General features: G+C 40.5%; 2 protein-coding genes across 9 annotated transcripts in view; one reads left to right on the top strand and one right to left on the bottom strand.

The window, feature by feature from the left end:
* Window positions 1–333: 333 nt before the first annotated feature.
* On the top strand, window positions 334–10,207 carry pttg1 (PTTG1 regulator of sister chromatid separation, securin). Of its 2 annotated transcripts, none has more exons than XM_060927684.1 (6): window positions 334–443; window positions 1,038–1,134; window positions 1,240–1,385; window positions 1,468–1,543; window positions 7,942–8,091; window positions 9,281–10,207. In XM_060927684.1, exons 2-6 carry the CDS (start codon window positions 1,047–1,049, stop codon window positions 9,328–9,330), a joined length of 510 nt encoding a protein of 169 aa, XP_060783667.1. In that variant the 5' UTR covers window positions 334–443; window positions 1,038–1,046; the 3' UTR covers window positions 9,331–10,207. The 2 variants fall into 2 exon arrangements, with proteins under 2 accessions (XP_060783667.1, XP_060783666.1); XM_060927683.1 differs by lacking the exon at window positions 9,281–10,207 and adding an exon at window positions 8,168–8,317.
* Window positions 10,208–10,755: 548 nt separating this feature from the next.
* The window catches only part of afap1l1a (actin filament associated protein 1-like 1a), a 57,620-nt gene continuing 48,671 nt past the window's right edge, over window positions 10,756–19,704 (bottom strand). For 6 of the 7 annotated variants that reach the window (XM_060927678.1, XM_060927680.1, XM_060927677.1 and 3 more), the window contains 10 exons: window positions 15,815–15,884; window positions 15,360–15,512; window positions 14,840–15,054; window positions 14,498–14,643; window positions 14,342–14,399; window positions 13,804–13,909; window positions 13,139–13,306; window positions 12,043–12,218; window positions 11,842–11,961; window positions 10,756–11,666 (listed from right to left, as the gene is read on the bottom strand). In XM_060927678.1, the coding sequence (XP_060783661.1) occupies window positions 11,637–11,666; window positions 11,842–11,961; window positions 12,043–12,218; window positions 13,139–13,306; window positions 13,804–13,909; window positions 14,342–14,399; window positions 14,498–14,643; window positions 14,840–15,054; window positions 15,360–15,512; window positions 15,815–15,884 (1,242 nt within the window). In that variant the 3' untranslated portion in view covers window positions 10,756–11,636. Of the gene's footprint in view, window positions 11,667–11,841; window positions 11,962–12,042; window positions 12,219–13,138; window positions 13,307–13,803; window positions 13,910–14,341; window positions 14,400–14,497; window positions 14,644–14,839; window positions 15,055–15,359; window positions 15,513–15,814; window positions 15,885–19,704 lie in introns of those variants that run through there. The other variant, XM_060927681.1, reaches the window with a different exon arrangement.

The following is a 19,704-nucleotide window of genomic DNA, read 5'->3' as shown; positions in this document are numbered from 1 at the left end:
GAGAACGTTTGGCACTCTAACACACACACACACACACACACACAGAATCCAATTTTTCTGTTCATAGTTGCCCTAAATGGTAAATTGTATCCCTTTTTCGTCTGGAAATACCTTTCATTTTCATTTGTTTGTATCAATTATTTTGTTTATTATTTGTCCAATAAATACACTAAAAACACATTTTGAAGAAAACGCTGCAACCTGTATGCAGCCTTGCAAGACTTAAAACTTCAAGTAATACTTTTAGTAAATGACTGAACCATCCTGACCACACAGTGGCAGTATCACACTGACGAACATAACTAAACATACCACCGAAGAAAAAAAAAACATATGACCCAATCAGAAGGCACGTTGCTTTTTAAAACCGGGAAACTTGAAGTCAAAATATATACGTTCAAAACTTCACAGAAGCAGGACGGTGTATAATACGGCTGGTGTTGGTAAGTTAGCAGGTCCACACACTAAAGCAAGGTTTGTGAGATGAAAACCTGGATTAATTTGTTGCTAAAGTCGTAAATCGTAAACAACTGCCGTTGTCTAGTTAGCCATTTCGAAGAGTTTGCTACTCTCGTGCTAATGCTACTTAATAATCTGGCATGCATCACTGAATTCGTTAGTCGCTATACGAATATAGCAGCAAATTGTTATGCAATTTCACGTCGTAAGTCACTAAACTCAGTCAATGATCACGTTCACCAGAATCCAACTAATGTCGATTCAAATCCTACAAGTTCATTTTGTTGTTTGTCGGCATTCCCTTGTTTACAGTACCAACGGTTTAATGTCGCTTATTTATTGACTTCTTGTAAGAAAATGTTGCAGTAGTTGTAGGAATATATTATTAGATCACAGGATTCCAACCGTCTACACAACGTGTCCTCCCTACTCCAACACACCCGTTTCAGCTCTGGAAAGAATATTAATTAGCTGAAGTTCGAGTAGGGAAGACACTACAATGTGCAGGATGGAAGTTACTCTTGGACCAGGATTGGGAACCTGTGTATTAGTTTGTTCGACTTACTTGTTTATGCTAGTGTCAGGCCATGGATGCTATGGTTTACCTTGATCAAGAAAATGGCACACTTGCTGCTCCATCCCTAAAATTTCGCCAGAGGCTTCAGTCTGCTCCTGGTAAGCTGGAGTCATTTCACACTTAATCGACTTGAGGGTTTTGCTGGAATAATGCTTTTGGTCAAGGTTTTCATTGTACAATTGTCTGTGTAACTGTTTTTATAGAACATCTCCTAAAAACTCCACTGAAGACACGACTGGGAGCTCCTGTACAGTCAGGCCGCAAAGCTCTGGGAACAGTTAATAAGATTGTAGCCACTCCAGCAGCTTCAAATAAAGGCGATGTGCTGAATAAACCCCTTGCAGCCCAGGTTGGTTGTTTTTGGAGTATAATTTCTTAAGTTTTATCCATTCAAGATGTTACCAATCTTTTTTTTTTTCTCTCTTTGAAAGCAATGTAAAGTGGCTCCTCAGCCTGTTTGTGAGGACTATCCAGAGATTGAGAAGTGCTTCCCCTATGACCCGAGTGGTAAGTCTAGTTCAAAGCTGAACTTTGACCAACTCAAAGTCTCAAGCATGACTCCAAAGGGTTTTTAATCTATCTACACAACTTTCTGCATGTATGCATAAAGATACTTGACTTAACACTTCTAACATCCTTATTGAGTTGAATGCATAATGTTCTCTTGGTTCCTGTGAGTTTTTGGAAGTTCTGAGTCTCCATTTGGAGATTACCATTAATAGAATGTTTCCAAAAACAAGACCCTTTTTCAACCTGCAAAAATTAGTCTGGAGATAAGCAGCAAATATTGCCTTAATTGTTCAAAATGTAATAAGCATAAAATTTTCAGAAAATGTACCTCTGAGCATATAGATTAAAACAAGATCAGGGACCCTGTCAAGATCCCTCAGTGAAGGTATTTTTAGAGCTCTTAAGTAAGCCAGTGGCTGTGTACTGTGGGCTCATATGCAAACATCCTAAAGTCATCTAGAATTCAATAAGATGAAAAAAATAATGCCAAACATAACTTGTGGTGATTGAAATTAGGAGGGTTCATTTTATAAACCAAGCCATTAGAAATTGGATTTTGAATAAAATGATTGTTTGGGTCATTCTGAGGAGTGCCTGTTTTTACACAAGTGTTTATAGATGTGGAATTAATTTGTTTGCAAAAATACTTGCTAATACATCCCAGAAGTTACCCAAAGACTGGATTTTGTGTGCTCTGTATGAAAAGTACAAGTGAGAAGCTGATTTACCCTCTAATAGCACTGGTGGCTGGCAAAACTATGGTTCGGGCTATACAACTCTGGCAGTAAACTTGCTAAATTTGTAATCTTGGAAGTCTTCCCATTAAAGTGAACACTCAAAGACTGGATGATGGCTGTGGCTTTGAAGAAACTTTAAAGAACCACAGAGCTTTGTGGCAAAAGTGATTGCAGTTTATTTGCAAGACTCATCATAGCAATCATGGGACAGAAACCTGGAGTTTTTCAAACATGATGAGTCCCCAATCACTGTCAAGTGAAGGGAAGCTATAAGGTTAGAAATCTGACCTTGTCCAGTGTCTTGAGGTAGGCTCAATGCTTGGTAGCCCCACTGGTGACATGAAGTTAATAGATGCTGCTGTGGTGGTCAACATGCTGCCTGGAAAGTCAAACCTTAAAGTGCTCCTGACAGCGATATTGTTCTAAAATAGGTTTGTCATAAAACTACAAAGACCACTGATCATTTTCATGATAGAACTAACCACCAACAGAACGAAACTCTGTGCAGCTGCATCAATCTGGCCAAGTACCAAGCTGCTGTCAGTGGCTGCCATATTTGCTGTGATGTCACATGCAGAACGACTGCTCTGCCTTCTATGCAGCTATGGCTGATGAAACGGAGCGATTTTCTAATCGGTCTTCAGAAACTGAGGCCCTTTTTAAGGTTGACATTGGACATGTCGGATTACATGAAGACGAAGCAGTGGGTGGCATTTTTCCTCATCGTTTTGAGCCGTATCTGGACGATTTGCCTGCAGAAGGTGAGATTTCTGACACAGATGCTGGGACCAATGCAGAGGATGTCGTGATCCCAGCTGACATCTGGAGGCTCCAAAGCACTGAATGGTAATAGATCTAGTCCTCGGGGGGAGGAGGCATAAAGGACGAGGGAGGAGTGTGTGGGGGGGAGAAGGAAGGTGATTAGGCAGGGAATGACCCCTTGCCTGGTGTACGCCACCCCACACACTAGGTCTTGACATGGACTGGTGCATAAATCCAGGCCTCTCCCCTATTACTGTAACCAAGCATCTAAACTTGCCTAGGATATAGGTGTACTGTGTAGTACAGAGTTTGACTGAGTGAGTGAACATTTATTATAAATTTGTAACACAAGTAGCAAGTCAGTATTCTGCAACAATTTCCTGGTTGCCATTGACAGTGGGATTGGTGAGGTACACATCCCGGCTGCCGCCTGAGCGAGATTTGTTTACCTTACGCATCCTACCATCAATGGCAACGTGATAGTGATTAGGTCATTTCGCTTGTTTGTTTAACAGGAAGTGATAACAGTTTATGTTGAATTCTCTCAAGATTTTTCTCAAGAGACAATACTGTGAAATATCCATGCAAGTAGTAAGCTTGCCCATATCTTATGACAACCTCCTATTTGTATGCATTGGATTGGTTTTCATTGATATAATTGCCAAAAATCACCTTAGGTTTGCATACAAACCCTTTGATTCATGTCAAATTTGAAGATTCAGTAACTTGCGAACTATTATGAATATTCATAATATGAAATGTTATTTTTCATTGAAAAATAGGCTGTATCTTAGGTGGTAAATAACAGGATAAAATTGACAGTACCACACTGATTTCCTTTTACAAAAATATGCTTTCTTGAAAGTTCATGGTCTTAGATTTGGGCTGCTTTCTCACCTTATTTGATAAGGATAAAAACTTCTATGAACTGATGAAATTCAATTGCATGTTAGGCCTATAAGGTCCAGCCAACATGGTATTGCAGTGGAACTGTGGCAGAACTTTGAATCATGAACAAATTCACCTATTGCTATTATTTAGTAGTAAATATCTCATTACAAGATGGAGATCTACACTGAAAAATCAACTGCTAATCAAACAAGTGTCAAGTCTGTCAGAGGCCCACCTGTCATTGGGAGTCCACATGTCCCGTGTCCGGCGCACTTGTTTTGCCCACTCTTCGCGTCTGATGGGATCCTTGGGAAAGGTATACAGACTATACTCGGCTTCCCTGGTGTTTGAGCAAAACCCAGCCACACAACGAGCAGGCATATTCACCAAAATCCATAAGTCAGATGCAAAAATATTCACTTGCAAAAGCACTGGTGAGCGAGAAGCTGAGAAAATGTCTGTCAGCGGTTCTGCATGTGACGTCATATCCACCTTCTTCCTCGGCTGTGGATTGGCTCGGCTCGCCGTGATATCGATTTATCTGCATGGCGGGCCATTCAAAATGTTTCTTACTATTCTGTCACGTGATGTGTGAAGTAAATGTCACTTTATTCAACTCAATATGGTGCAAATTAACGTTTTTTTGGTGTCGGGTGCACTTTAAAGTATGCAACAAATGTTTGTTCACCATATTAGGCAGGTGTAACAAACTAAGTGGATAGACCTTGTATGGGACTGATGCCTCCCAAAATGTTTGAAGAACATTTGTGAGATGAGGGGTCCAGTTATGTGCAGGTGTGCAAGAACTCCTCTATACCTGCCAACTGGAGATCCTTAAGATCTGATGAGAACAAGGCAGGATTCTACTTTCTAGCAGAAAGCATTTCTTCAGTAGAAGTGCCTGGTAGTCAAATCACCACCATTGTCATTAGCTCTGTACCCATTGACCAAGGACTTGCCCTGTGCAACCATGAAGATGTGGACACAAGAATTTGTTCATGTTCAGCATGCAGTTTCCCAAGGCTACAATAAGCTTGGACATGAACTGTAGATATTGATGTAACTACTAGTACTACATGTTGCAAGACTTGATCAAGAATTTTGGAATCTCAGTACTTGCCTGCTTACTCCATGGCCAGCTACCTCCCAACATAATGTGAATTGTTGCCTTTTTTCTGTGCCATCACAGGATGTGGTATCCCATTTTTCTGCAATTGGAAGGAGCCTGGAACACCTGGACACTGACAAGGTGTGACTGCTGCCTTCAGTTTCCCATCAATGCCTATGTGCACCTGTCCCCCAAGAGTATATCAAACAACTTTGAATTTGTGGTGATCCTTTAGTTGCACATGCTCTCTGAAGCAGGTAAATGAAGCTTGTCAGTCACTCTGCCCAAGGAGCTGGGCATGTAGAAAAAATTCCACCAACACAAGGTGCTCTTGTGGAACATGGGCAACTTGCCAAGCAGGATATGTCTGGGGCCAAACACAACCTATCCAGGAACTGCCAAGTCCACGTGAGTGGGGCTGGAGGCAAGGTGAAGGCTGGACTCCACACTGGACTGACGTCTGAGGCATTGAAGACCTACAGTGAGCTAATCCAATGTGGATGCAAAGAGTTGCCATGGAAACTGCAAGTGCACTAAAGGCAATCTCCCTTGCACAGCTCTCTTGCTTTTGCTCTGGAAGCTGCTTTCAAGATTAGAAATTGTAACTGAAGGCAGCCCTTTTTTCCCCTCAAAGTACTGGGAACAAACTCTTTGCCACAGATTTAAATCAACTATTTAAACCATAATGACATTTTACACTTCTAAAGTTGATTTGTCAAGTGGTTACTATCCAAGATTTGGGCTCCCTGTGGTGCTCCATACAGCTTGTATGAATTAGTCTGGCTAAATTTTCATTAAGCTGGTAAGGTCTGAGATGGGTTGACTTCTGTATTGCACTTGCCTTAAATGATGTATAGTAAACTAGGAGCTCTTATCACAATTTGAACAATTTTGCTGCTTATCTTCTGGACTAATATGGACTAGCAAAGCAAATATGCAATGTCTCTTCTATAGAAGTTCTATAAACAAGTCAGTCACTGATTCTTTATGGCCAAAGTTCTGTCCAAGAAAATATTTCCTGTGAAGCCATAGCTGGGCAGTGTTGTGCAATGCAGATTGGCAGTCCATAGTAACTATCAGTTTCAATGTAATGAACTATTCCCTGGATAAAATTCCAATTCTAGCAAAAGACAAGCTGAGTGGTACAATGTCCCAGTCCTGTTGTACTATTGGCACTCTTGGAACATTGCTTGTCCAATCACATCCCATGACTGGAACTAATGGTTGTATAAAGGTTGCTGAATAGCTGCTAACGTCCTAGAGTTAACAAATGTCAGGTCTTGGTGGTGGTGACAGTGCTAACTACATGGCAAGAAGGTTCTGGGTTCAAGCCTGGTGGCTGATAGGCCTTTTGTGTGGCATTTTGCATGTTCTTGTGTCTGTGTGGGTTTCCTCTAGGTGCTCTGGTTTCCCCCACAGTCCAGACATGCAATTAGGTTAACATGGGGTGGTGAGTGAGGCACCTAACCCCCAACTGCTCTGTGTATGTTTCACTGCTTCAGATGGGTTAAATGCAGAGAGGAATTTCAAGTCTAAGTTTTTCTCATGTTGTAAACTAACTTGAAGCATGTTTTTCTCTTCAAATATTAGTATGGGATAAATCTGAATTCTTATTCTGTGGCCCCAAAAATGTTTATTGGTCAGAGGCTTAGCCAGGATTGGTAAGGTTGGGAGTGCCCCCCCCCCCACCCCACCCCCACCCGAAAGTAGGGAGTGTAACTTGGGTGCATGCCAGAGGTGCATGTGGGTTGCAGCCTTGGCTGGGATCGGGGGTCTCCCTAGAAGTTTTGAAAATGTAATCTTTTTGATGAAATCTGGTGACTTCTGGAGCTCCAGTTGAGCCTTAATTTTCATTTATTAGGCATTTAACACTTCTCTTCCCCTTTGCAGGAAGCTGAGGGTCTTCATTGGTCTGCCTTGGTCTCTTGGCAGAACTCTGCTTTCCCAATAGTTTCTTCTATTAAAACATATATAAAAACATTCCTTAGTAATGTAGGGTTGGACTTGAAGCAGCCCCTAGTGGGGAAAATATTGAATAGTCATAAAGGACTCGATGTTTGAAGGTCTTGGTCAAACCCTCTACTTTCTGCATGGATCTTGCTATATTTGAATATTAATTAAAAGCAACATGGTATATCTTTGACAGAATACTCATTTACTTTGAAATTTAGTCAAGTTACTTTTGATCAGAGGATTAATGTTTTTCACTCCCCAGTATTTTGTCTAGATGTAATCCAAGAGGTCACAAACCTTTGCAGTACATAGGTACTTGGTCAGAGTTTTACCTCCAAATAGCCTGAGCTTTGTCTGACAGTCAGCAAAGCTCTCAAGTTGTATTTTGCATCCATTCAAGCCTGGCCAGTAAGAACTTTTTTTTTTTTTGGAAAATTCTCAATTTAACTTCCATATATGGAAAACAGGCCCCAGGAAACCTGATAAATGTCCACAGAAATTCAATTACTTCAGAACACAAATTTTGCAAAAGTTAACAGATTAGTATAAAACTTGTGGCTGTGGAAAACAGTTAAATGCCTGGCTAGCTATAAGCCTATTATTGGAATAGTTCCAATGCTTCCCTTCTCTCCTCAACACCCCCCCCCCCCCACACACACACACACACACACACACACACACACAAAGGGGGTAGGGGCAGCACACTTGTCCTGGTAAATCCTGTGTTCCTGCACAGCCAAAGCTGACTTCTCTTGTTAACTCACTCTTTGCTCATCCCATAGCTTGTATGAATTAATGATAAGGACTGAACTATACTATGAAGATTTGGATGGGGTTCAATATTTGGAAAGTTCACTTGCTGATTCTTTACTCAAGGAATGTTAAGTGTCACCATGCCATTATGTGCTTATGCCTCATACTTCTCATGATCTTTAACCATCCAGACTTTGAAGTATACAGTGTACCAGAAGAAGTCTGCATCAGCAGGTTTTCATTGGCTGGTTTGGGAAAGCAGCAGTGGTCTCTAAATGTGCTTGAAGAGGACTTTATGATTCAACCATGTTTGCAACAGTCTCCCCTCATGATGCCTTCAGGTATTGTAATTGAAGTCTTGTCTGAATAACTTTTCTGCATTTAGGGAGATGACATTTATTTATTTAATTTAAACAGGGCACAGCAGAGCAGACCTGGAAGCATTCCTAGAAACCATCAGTGAGCTAACTGTGGACTTGCCATTGGAGTGTGACTCATGACTATGATAAATATTGCATCACTTGTACTCAAATTTGTTACAAAATTAAAGTGATTTTTTTTTAACAAGTTACTTGGCTATATTTATCTAAGCATGTTGGGTTGTATCCCTGAAATGGTTTAACTTGCATCATGCCCTTCCTGTGCTCAAGGTCATTGACCAGAATATACAGCTAAGAACATGCACTAGTTGACTTGGGCACATGTAACTGAACAATTAACATCAAAGTATAGACTTTCAAGAAGGCTTTAAATTGATAAGGAAATCATGAAGGACTCAGTTGAGTATATTTAAAAGGACCATCTCAAGACTTTGGTAAAGGTGCAAATGCAACTTTTAAAGGGGCTGGCTCATGTGTCCTGAAATTCAATTTATTTTCAAAGCATACTGGACAAAAATCCAAGGTGTCCTCATTGACCGTCTGACCTGGACAGTCCCTTGCTGTTAGGCAAAAAGTACCATGATTGAGAAACTTAAGTATCTCCCTATTGCTTAAACAATATGGCTATAAAAAAAAAGTTGTTTTAGTATCTTACTGTATGGGGTGTGCTTGTCATACGTTAGCCTATCTTCCCTTAGTTTGTACACAGCCACTGGTTCTGGATACAGGAGTTACAACTTTTGTTTTAAGGAATCAAAAACCTTCCTCAGATGTTTGAACTTTGAACCTTAAAGTGCATATCCTGAACCAATTGCTTTTATATGAAAGCATGTCCCTTACACTCATCCAGAAGGGTAACTTTGCACAAGGCCATCTGTCTCCAGCAGGAAAAAAAAGACATCTGGGGAAAAATCCCAAGGGAGTCTGGAGCCAGATTTGTGATGTCACCTTTGGAACTGCCAGCAGGCTGAGAGCGCTTGCATGGTTTCAGTGGACAGCCTGTGTAGACAAAGTTTAGCAGCTAGCAATTTTGCATTGAAATACATATGGAATGGTCACCTGAGCGCAATGTTGCTTCACCTTTGGTCAATTATTTCTTACCCTGGCAACAGTCAACTTGTGAATTGCTGATTTTCTTGGTCTTTCTCAGCTCTGCTTGGTCCTCAGTGGATGCGGCACTTCACCTGTCAGGGGAGATGAACGCGACTGGCTCCTTTGGTGATGCTGACTCAGATGGAGATGGTGTTGCTTTGGGCATTTTGACCGCTGGAACTTTTTTTTTTTTTTCAGATCAAGTTGCCTTGTGAAGCCCATTTCCCACTGCAAATAGTTCTCAGTCATCAGGCCTTGAAGTTAGCACCGCAAATGCTGTAGTATGTAGCCAAATTTTCCAGGTGCCTCACAGTGTACTCTCATTTCTCAGTACTGTTTTCCAAAAGACCAGACAATCCCATCAAGATTGGTGTTGCTACACCCTCCTACAATACATCTGTTAACCATTTTAATAATTACATGAGAGAAACTTGCAGAAAACCACCAGGACGTTTTCTCAAACAAAAAACAAACCAGCACTGATGTAGGATTCAGGAGGAGGTGTCCTGCCTGTGATGTCATAAATCAATGTTTGCTGGGAAATCCAAATGCCAAGCTTTTTCAGAGGTGAACAAATTCACCTCAAATTGCTTGATTTCAACTGAATTTTTCTGGTATTGTGCAAGGTATTTAAAAAAAAAAAAGCACAAAATGCAATGTGACAGATTTGACAAGTTGTTAAAATAGAATTATGTTGATCTTGCTCCTGAATTTACCTGTGATATGCACTTAAGACAGGTATACAACTACCCTACCTGCTAGCAGACTCAACTTTTATAGCCACCCTGTTGGAACACCCTTGTTTCATACTTTGCATTTTTGCAACATGTACTTTTTTTTTTAATTGGGATAATCTTACCCTCTCCAATTTATACTTCCCTACTTGGTTTAAAACTGCCCTTATTACCTTCTATCAACTTTTGAAAGTTTTACTTGAAAGCCTCTACTTACTGTAACTCACTTGCACATATTGCACATTTAAAAGTACCTTTTTTAACATGTTAAATAAGTTCACTTATTTATTGTACTGAAACTAGATTTAAAATGGTTTTTTTTTTTTTTTTTTTTTTAGACCTATGGTATGTTAGATGGGTGAGAATCTACTAAGCCTAATAGACTTCCTTCCTCTCTAGCATATGACTTCTACCTACTAGCTCTGTGCAAAACGACCTCAGCAAATTCACTATAAATTATCCCTTAAGAAGCTCACATTTTCATCCACGTGGAAGCTTTGAACAAAACATGCTTCCCCCCCTTCATGGCTGTGTGAGAGATGGCAAGACTGCTTCAGGTCTATTAAATAACCATCCAAAAACAAAAATGGGTAATTTAACAGTACTTTTTCATGTTAAGTCAAGATTTATAGCTGAGGATGTTGGTGGATTGTTTAGAATATTGCTCGCATAGAAAAGGCAACTCGCTAGTTAGCCCAGAGGATTCTGGAAAGGGTGAGCCAGCCAGCCCCTTTACATTAGGTAGGGGTGGTTAATATCTCCCTCTCCATTGTTAAGTAATTAATACACTGACATCACATCCACAAGAACCTGTGCATTTTATAGGCATTTGTTATGAATATTCCTTATTCCACCTCCATGTCAAAGACCATAAAGTGCAACTGTTAATCACATTGAAATTGTAGTCTTGGAAATAGTGAGAAGCATGAAAATGTCAGCAAAATACTGATTACAGTCCTTATAATTTAACTTACTGTTAGTGTTTCAGCTTAGATTATTAAAAGTATAATAGCACCACTTTGTGTTATGGTTTCCAGAAGGTTTTTACACATACAATAAAACCATTACCAAAAAATAAAATAAACAGCAGTCATCACTTCCTGAAATGACAATTTATAAAGTAAATGCAAACTCAGAAAACCTCAGTGTGCATGTGACTTTGCACAGCTCTCCAACATACTCAAAACAGTATACCATTCTTATTACCACGTTCTAACATCAACCAACCTACTTTCAATGATTCCCCATTTCCATGGCCAATAGGCTCTGCATAATTTACTGTATATTGCATGTAAATTTCCAACTGACTGACCCAAAATGGTAAATGCAGTCACCTAATTATTACTGTAATTTGATAATGTTCAGACTTGGAACAATGTACTATAAAAAAAAATAAGCAGATAGTGTTATTTGGATGTGCCACATATCCGCACATAGTCATGCTCTCCAAAGTACTCGAACTTAAAACATTTGTGATGGAGTTTAAGAAAATTGCATGTACCTCATGCTTCCCCCCCCAAAAGAGCATCTGATTCCTCAGATGTGATCCTGTACGTATTGTCTGTTTATACAGAGACAAAGAGTACTGTGGAGTTTTATGTCTGCATGAGAGATTCTTCTTCGCAGGTTCTCCACTTGAACCTCCCCGCAAAGAAAAAAAAAAAAAAGGCCAGGACATCTTCAGCACTTCCCTTTTTTAGATTCCCATTCCTGAAACAAAAAACACCACTTTTTTTAGCATAAAGAAAGGTAATGTGTCTATGGTAATAAAATTCTATCTATTGCATAAGCTGCTTGTTTTCCTCTGTGATGGTATCACATCGTTTGTTCAGTATAGATAAATAAAGGGTACAAATATTAGTTAATATAGCCTGTGCCTGTTTACCTTGGCTTTTTGCATAACATTTCCCTTTGTAGATGCATAGATGGATAGGGGGCGCTTTCGCACTTCACAGTTCACTGGAATTAATGACTCAACGTATGGTACCTCAGTTCTCTGTGTCTTCTATAAAATTAGGAATTAGAGCAGTTAAATTTTAGATAAATTTTGCAGGTAGTGCAATTTAGACATTTTGTGTTTTCATACCTTGCCTAATGGTTTGGTCTCTACAGGTGCTCCTAAAGCTCCTCCAGCCAGAGATTTCTTCAGATTCTCTTTAACCTGAGTGAGTTTAAGTTCCAAGTCCACACGCTGACCTTCCTTTGTTTGGCAGCTCTCCTCCAGCTGGGCCACATGCTCCTCAAGTGCCAACCGTTGTTTATCTGCATCAAAACACACTATTACTACTACACATCTCATAGCAGAATATTGCATTAACATCCATCCGTTATCTGTAGCCACTTATCCTGTCCTACAGGGTCGCAGGCAAGCTGGAGCCTATCCCAGCTGACTATGGGCGAGAGGCGGGGTACACCCTGGACAAGTTGCCAGGTCATCACAGGGCTGACACAGACAACCATTCACACTCACATTCACACCTACGGTCAATTTAGAGCCACCAATTAGCCGAACCTGCATGCCTTTGAACTGTGGGGGAAACCAGAGCACCCGGAGGAAACCCACGTGGACACGGAGAACATGCAAACTCCACACAGAAAGGCCCTTGTCGGCCACTGGGCTCGAACCTAGGACCTTCTTGCTGTGAGGTGACAGTGCCAACCACTACACCACTGTGCTGCCTCGGCATTAACAGTCATAGGAAATGTATATACAATATCTATTATTCACTCCATAGTAAGAGAAATCAACTTAAAATTTTCAGTTGAATAAAGCCTGTCAACAGACTGAGATCATCTGAGTCTCACCTGAACTAAATCAGTTGAATTAAAGCCCTGTGATATCTGCTGTTGTCTACAACAGATTTTCTTTGATCACTTGCTTTTGCAAGTATACTTTGGAGAACACTGAAAGCTATGGCCAGAAGATGGAGCTACAGATTCAGTTCCCCTAGTGTATCCAAAGAAAAATGCACAGTATTTTTTTTTTTTAAACAGATGGTCGTAACAGTCCAGTAATTTCAGAATGTTTCTAGCCATAGAAATTTTAAGATTCTCCAACTCTGCTTTAGTATTTTATAAAAGCAATGAGCTATACTGAGCCATAAATACAATAACTGCACATGTATAGTAGGACCATTTTGACTTGTTGAAGTGAAGCCTTATGCTTTAAATTATTTCCTTACCTGTTGCCACCTTCATTCTCTCTTTGGTTTCTCGTTTTTCCTTTCGCAGCATCACCAGTGCATTCCTGATGTTGTCTTTCTCTCTCTCCAGTTCCTCTTTCTCCCTCAAGTAGTGGCGTGCATCCTCTTCAGCCCGTGTTTTCCCATACCTTCCATATTGATTTGCATCTGCAAGGTAAAAGGCCAGATGTCAGGTTGCAGAGAACTGTGGGAAGATGGAAAAGTGACAATACTTTTAACACCCTCATCAAGACCACAGCAAAGGCACAGAGCTGAGAGAGTTATAGATCAAACTCAGATGCCTTATAAAGCTCGGGTTGCATAATTTGCCTGGGCCATGCTAGAGATGCCTTTGAAGTGACAGTGTGGGAACTCTCTCTGACTGCTTTGAAAACTGGTGAGAACAAGAAGCTTTAAGTATGCTTGTTAAAATTCTCTAGGTGTTCAGGCATTTTTCTCTTTATTGCAGCATCTAGGTTATCACCACTTATTGACCATGAGGAACAGCCAAAACCTCCAGGGACATACAACAGTCCATTTATAACATAGGAAGTGATACAATATATAATATGGAACTGCTAACAAAAGAATCAGTGAGAATGTGAATGTGTACCCACAAATTTCAAAATAGCAATATAGAGCAGTACATAGTTTGTGTCACTCACTAGAGCCGTGACGCTTAATGGTGATCTGAGGCTTGGCCATACTTCTGTCACTACTAGCAGACCGGCGCTTTACTAAATACCCATTCTTCAGCCTCTCATTTTCCTGCTGTATGACAAAATAGAAAAAGAAGGTAAAATGGTTGAGATTGTAACTGTACCCAAGAGCAATCTTTGATGTAGTGAAAAATTGAGGAGGGGGACTGTTTCCGTTGAAGGCTTCAGCAGATGCCAGTTCTGTCTTCTTTTCCTATTAATCTGATTCTTTTCTTGTTTTAAGAAGTAATTGGTTTCATATTTTGATATGGATACTTGAGTTGGGCTGTGATGACTTCAGACAGCTGCAGACAGGGACTTAACCCTTCATTGCTCAGTACACACTTCAGAGGAAAGATATAGAGATATCTCTGTCTTGGAGGATCATGCTCAACCTTAGACGCAAGATGTCGTCCCTGACAGGAGAGCTAATACGTAACATTTAGGGTGGAAGTGTTAACACTGAGTATAGATAGATAGTTGATTGTTGATGCTTTTTACATACTTCTGTTTCATCGTGAGGCACCTCATCATAAGTCCTTGACTCAGTGGAGGTGGCCCATCTGTACAGAAAAGGAAAAATTAATCACTCAATAAATGATAGCTTCAAAACACATCAGTATTCATTCAATTCTATTCACTTGTGTTTTTGGTCACTTACAGAAAAGAGTATCGAGCAGCTGTACGAATATTGGCAATGGTCTCCACATCCACATAGTCATAATGCAAGGACTCTGGATCAGCAGAAGAACCACTTTCTGCCAACAGAACTCCAAGCCAACGGCCCATTTCTTCGGAGGAGCTCGCCTGAAACACAAATTAATGAGAAATGAATCTCAGATCTGACCTTGAAAAGTACTACAAGTGAGTGATTTGGTAGTGTATTACTTAATATTATGTTGTGTAATGTTTTGTTAATTTCTAGACTGAAAGTGATGAAATGAGATGGTTCAAATAAAAAAAAAAAGTATTTGCAAATTTTGCCATTGGAAACCCTCTATACCTCTAATGCTGCCACCTCAGTGCCACCTCTTAGTATTCTGAGGGCAAAGGGGTGCTTGGGCCCAAGGCCTGGCACCACTTCACAGCCACGTAGGACAATGGAGGTGTGTGGGCTCCGCCAGCCATCAACTTTCTCCTGGTGAAGATGAAGTGAGCCACATCTTACATGACACCACTGCTCCTTCCAGCACTGGTTCACCAAAACACTCAGATAGCCTGCCAGAAACAGAATATTTACATCGGAGATGTTTATAAAAACACAAATTTGTAAATGGTTTTATGCTCCATTACTATTCTCTGTTTACTTAAGATAGTCTGATGATTTATTAACTGACAATGGTATTCCCTCAAACTCCATTGCTAGTCCTCGATAAGGACGTTTAGAATGAGTTGCTGCGATTCTACAACCTATGTTGTATAGTATTTTTAATTAGATTTTTTGCACAATGATAACTGAAGAAAATGGGATAGCCAGTGATATAGCAGATAGCAATAGTGTAACAGGAACAGCTGAATCTTACCACAACGAGGGTCTTCGTCAAGTGTTGGTGTTCGTGTATCTCCAGGTAGAGGTGGCTTCCTTTTGGAAAAGCTAATGATCCTAGTGATCTTGCGTCCTGCTGCTCTGCTCATTGTGCCTGTTAATTCTGACAAAGCAACTCGCTTGGGCTTACCTAAATAAAATATACACAGTAATGTTAAAGAGGAAACATTTAATGACCCTGTAAAGAAATTATAAAAAGTATACAGAGCTCCCACTGGGCAAAATCACACACACACACACACACACACACACACACACACACACACACACACACACACCTGACTCAACCACTCAAATTGAAGCAGTCGAATGAATGTCATTCTGAGCTTTAAATAGCTTCTATTAAATCACAGTACGTAAATGTAGAATTTAAAAATTGAAATGATAGAAGTAAGTGTTAACTGCAGAGGTTTGAAAGAAAGAGCACCTTACCATTCTCCCGGCTACTTTCTCCACTAGGCATGCTATCGGAATCTGATGCATGTTTCTCACCAGACAATCTCTAGAAGACAAAGTAATTTTAAATACATACTACTTAAACTACACTCATCAGGAACAAGCAGCAGCAATCTCAAATCTCTCATTTCAATGTGAAATTCATCATGAAACGTATCAGTCAGGGTTTAGGCCTCATCATAGTACAGAGACAACATTGGCTAAAGTGGTAAATGACCTACTACTGGCCTCTGATCAGGATTGTGTCTCCTTGCTTGTGTTGCTTGGCATTAGTGCAGCATTTGACACCACTGATCATATTATTCTCCTTGACAGACTAGAAAATGATGTTGGAGTTAAGGGAACAGCCATCTCCTGGCTCAGGTCTTACTTGATTGATCACCATCAATTTGCAGATGTAAATGGTGACTTCTCTAAGCGTACCAAGTTTGGTGTTCCACAAGGTCCAGAATGCTGCTGAGAGTTTTTACTAGAACCAGAAGATACAACCACATCACTGCTATCTTATCCACGCTGCATTGGCCCCTAGTCAAGTTACGCATTGCTTATAAAATACTACCATTGACCTACAAATCAATGAATGGTCTCACGCCACAGTACATGAGTGAAATTCTGGTCTTTTATGATCAACCACAACAACACTGATCACATGGAGGCTATTTGTTGGTACCTCGATTAATAAAAAGGTACAGTAAGGGGCAGAGCCTTCTCTTACAAAGCCCCACAGTTATGGAACAGCCTTCCAATTAGTGTTCAGGACTCAGGCACAGTCTGATTAGTGTTCAGGACTCAGACACAGTATTAAGTCTAAGCTGAAAACATTTGTTTAGTCAAGGCTTTTGTTCATAGCAGAGCTCCTCACATGCGCAAAGCATGCACGGAGCAGAGCCCAATATTTAAGAGAGAATATGATAATGCATCAACCTGATTTTTGATGGCTTGACTATACAACGTCCATCCATATGTACACTACCACAGGGAACCCAACTGAAAGTGCAAGGCAACATCTCAAAACACTTGACAACGAAATCTGTACCTTTATTTACACAAGATAGGTGGGTTTTTAAATCCAGCGACTATTTTTAATTTGCTTTTTAAAAAACATGGGATTATTTACTAACAAACTGTCAGTTAAAGGTGATGGCTGCAGATGGATGCAAGAGCAGGAAGGTTTATTCACAACACAGGCAGGCATACAAATCCAAACGTTAGGCAAACAGCAGAGTCATAGACCAAGTTTACATTAGACCGTATCTGTCTCGCTTTCTTCGCGGATGCACTGTCCGTTTACATTAAACCGCCTGGAAACGCCGGGAAACGGGAATCTGCCAGGGTCCACGTATTCAATCCAGATCGTGTCAGCTCCGGTGCTGTGTAAACATTGAGATACGCGGATACGCTGTGCTGAGCTCTAGCTGGCGTCGTCATTGGACAACGTCACTGTGACATCCACCTTCCTGATTCGCTGGCGTTGGTCATGTGACGCGACTGCTGAAAAATGGCGCGGACTTCCGCCTTGTATCAGCTTTCATTAAAGAGTATAAAAGTATGAAAATACTGCAAATACTGATGCAAATACTGCCCATTGTGTAGTTATGATTGTCTTTAGGCTTGCCATCCTTCCACTTGCAAGTGGTAAGTGATATGCGCTGGGATCACACACACAGCGGCTCAGTCCCTAAAACACTGCTAGTGTGCTTCACTCACGCGCTCTGTGAGCTGCGCAGGGCCGGACTGCGCACCCTCCAGAGGGCACTCGCTGTTCAGGGCGGAGTGATTTGGAGCGCAGGATGCCTGCGGAGCCGAGCGTATCCGTGTATTGGTGTTGCTGTGTGCACGCAAATTGTGTATTGGTGTTGCTGTGTGCACACTAATCGTTTTAAAAACGTTAATCTGATGATCCGCTGATACGGTCTAATGTAAACATGGGCATAGACAGGCAAGGATCACCTAAGGTGCAAACAGAACAATAGAGGCAAGGCAAAAGGCAGAGTCCAAATAAACAAAGCAAAGTCAAAAACAAGTGTTAGCACAGAGATATAATGCTTAGCACTGTGAGACAGGGAACAATCCATATAGACCCCTTGCACATGTCACGCATCACATGATAATTACACCTGGAGGTCAAACAGACAGACAGTGTGTTTGACTCCCAAGCGTCAGATTAAAGGATATGGGACATGAAACATAAATGCACGCTATACCAGTTTCTTTCCATTAAAAATATGAATTAATTGCATCAACAAATACAAAATCATTTATTAAATTCAGCAAAATTGTTATATTCGTGATGATTATATGGCATTTCTGCTCGACTTCCGATATGCATATTTTACAACCGGAAGAGCCGCTGTCACGTGATCATACGTCATAAAAACTTTCGGGCACAGCACAAGCGGGTAGATGAATGGAGAAGTGGATGACAAAAAAATTGTTTTTATAGTCTTTAACGTACATTGAACATCATGGTATATTGTGCTGCTTATGGTTGCAATAATTCCAATGGGAAATGCCCTGGAGTAAGTTTTTTTGCATTCCCCAAGGACCCGAAGCTGAGGAAAGTGTGGGCTCACTACTGCCGTAGGTAAAACTTTGTACCTACTGTTTCCCACAAACTGTGTTCGGACCATTTCACTGAGGATTCTTTCAACATTAATACTCAGGTACTGAGCGATATTAATTCATGAAACAGGAAGTATAAGGATGAAAAAAAAACAGTTTAAATCGGGAAGCTGCACAAATGTGCGCAGCTTCCCGATTTAAACTGTTTTTTTTTCCTCATCCTTATACTTCCTGTTTCATGTTTCATGAATTAATATCGCTATTTTTTTTTTAAAAATAGGATCTGCGCGATTCAGCCGTGAAAAAGGCGGCATCCGCCGAAAGGTGCGGTGTTTGCATCCCTGCACGGAGGCCAGGGGACAGGGCAGGAATATTTTTGTTGATACGAGTGATCCGGTGCGATTTCGCGACCCCCCTGTTGAAGACCTCTGCGCTAAGCGACTGAAAGCCGAGGTAAGGATTAGTATTATAATTTTGGGTGTATCAATTATTGATTATCATAATTCTGACTCGTTTCGCCATTTTGAATGTTTTCATCTCGGACTCTGGAAGTTGTATCTCAATCAATCTCGAAAAATATCAGCAAAAAAAAAAAACTAGCTTGCAACGGACTTTAGCTAGATCTATGATGAACTTTCAATGTATGATACAAAAATAATACTTCTTTCAACAGATCATTAGCCTTTGAGCAGAATTGTTTTCAACTTACCAAGTGTTATCCAGCCGACCGCTTTCAGTTTCATGGGGATTGAATGAACTCTCACTCTCAGAATCATCTGACCCGTCAGAGTAAAGACAAGATTCATGTGAATTTCCAGCTATCGGTTCGAATTGATAGGGTCTAACTTCACATCTCTGTGAAACATCGGGAATGTCACTGTCGATGGTGTCCATTTCAGTAACCTGTTTACATTAGATTCCCAAGCGCTGGCTCCTTGGAAAGTTTTTATGACGTCACGGGTCACGTGCCCACCTAGCTAATTAACGAATCATTGTTTTACGCTGATGTATAAAAAAAAAAAGTTGAATAATGTGATGATTTTCACATTTTTGACGCCCTGCAGTGATTTAGATGGCATTTCTTATGTCCTTTATACATAATTATACCCAGAAAAAAATCCATGTCCCATATCCTTTAAGCAAGGCTTAATCTGTCGTCAATATGGTTCCTTTTTGCGCCGTTTTTGGTTGTTCAAATCAAGAAATAGATAAAAAAGGTATTACCGTCTCCCCGCTATCAAGAAAAATGTTAACGAGAAGCAAATGCTTCAAGAACAACGAAGAAATTAGTGGTTAAAGAGGAT

The sequence above is a fragment of the Neoarius graeffei genome, chromosome 8 (genome assembly GCF_027579695.1).
Source record: "Neoarius graeffei isolate fNeoGra1 chromosome 8, fNeoGra1.pri, whole genome shotgun sequence".
Classification (NCBI taxonomy): Eukaryota; Metazoa; Chordata; class Actinopteri; order Siluriformes; family Ariidae; genus Neoarius; species Neoarius graeffei.
This window is presented reverse-complemented; position numbering and strand designations above follow the sequence as displayed.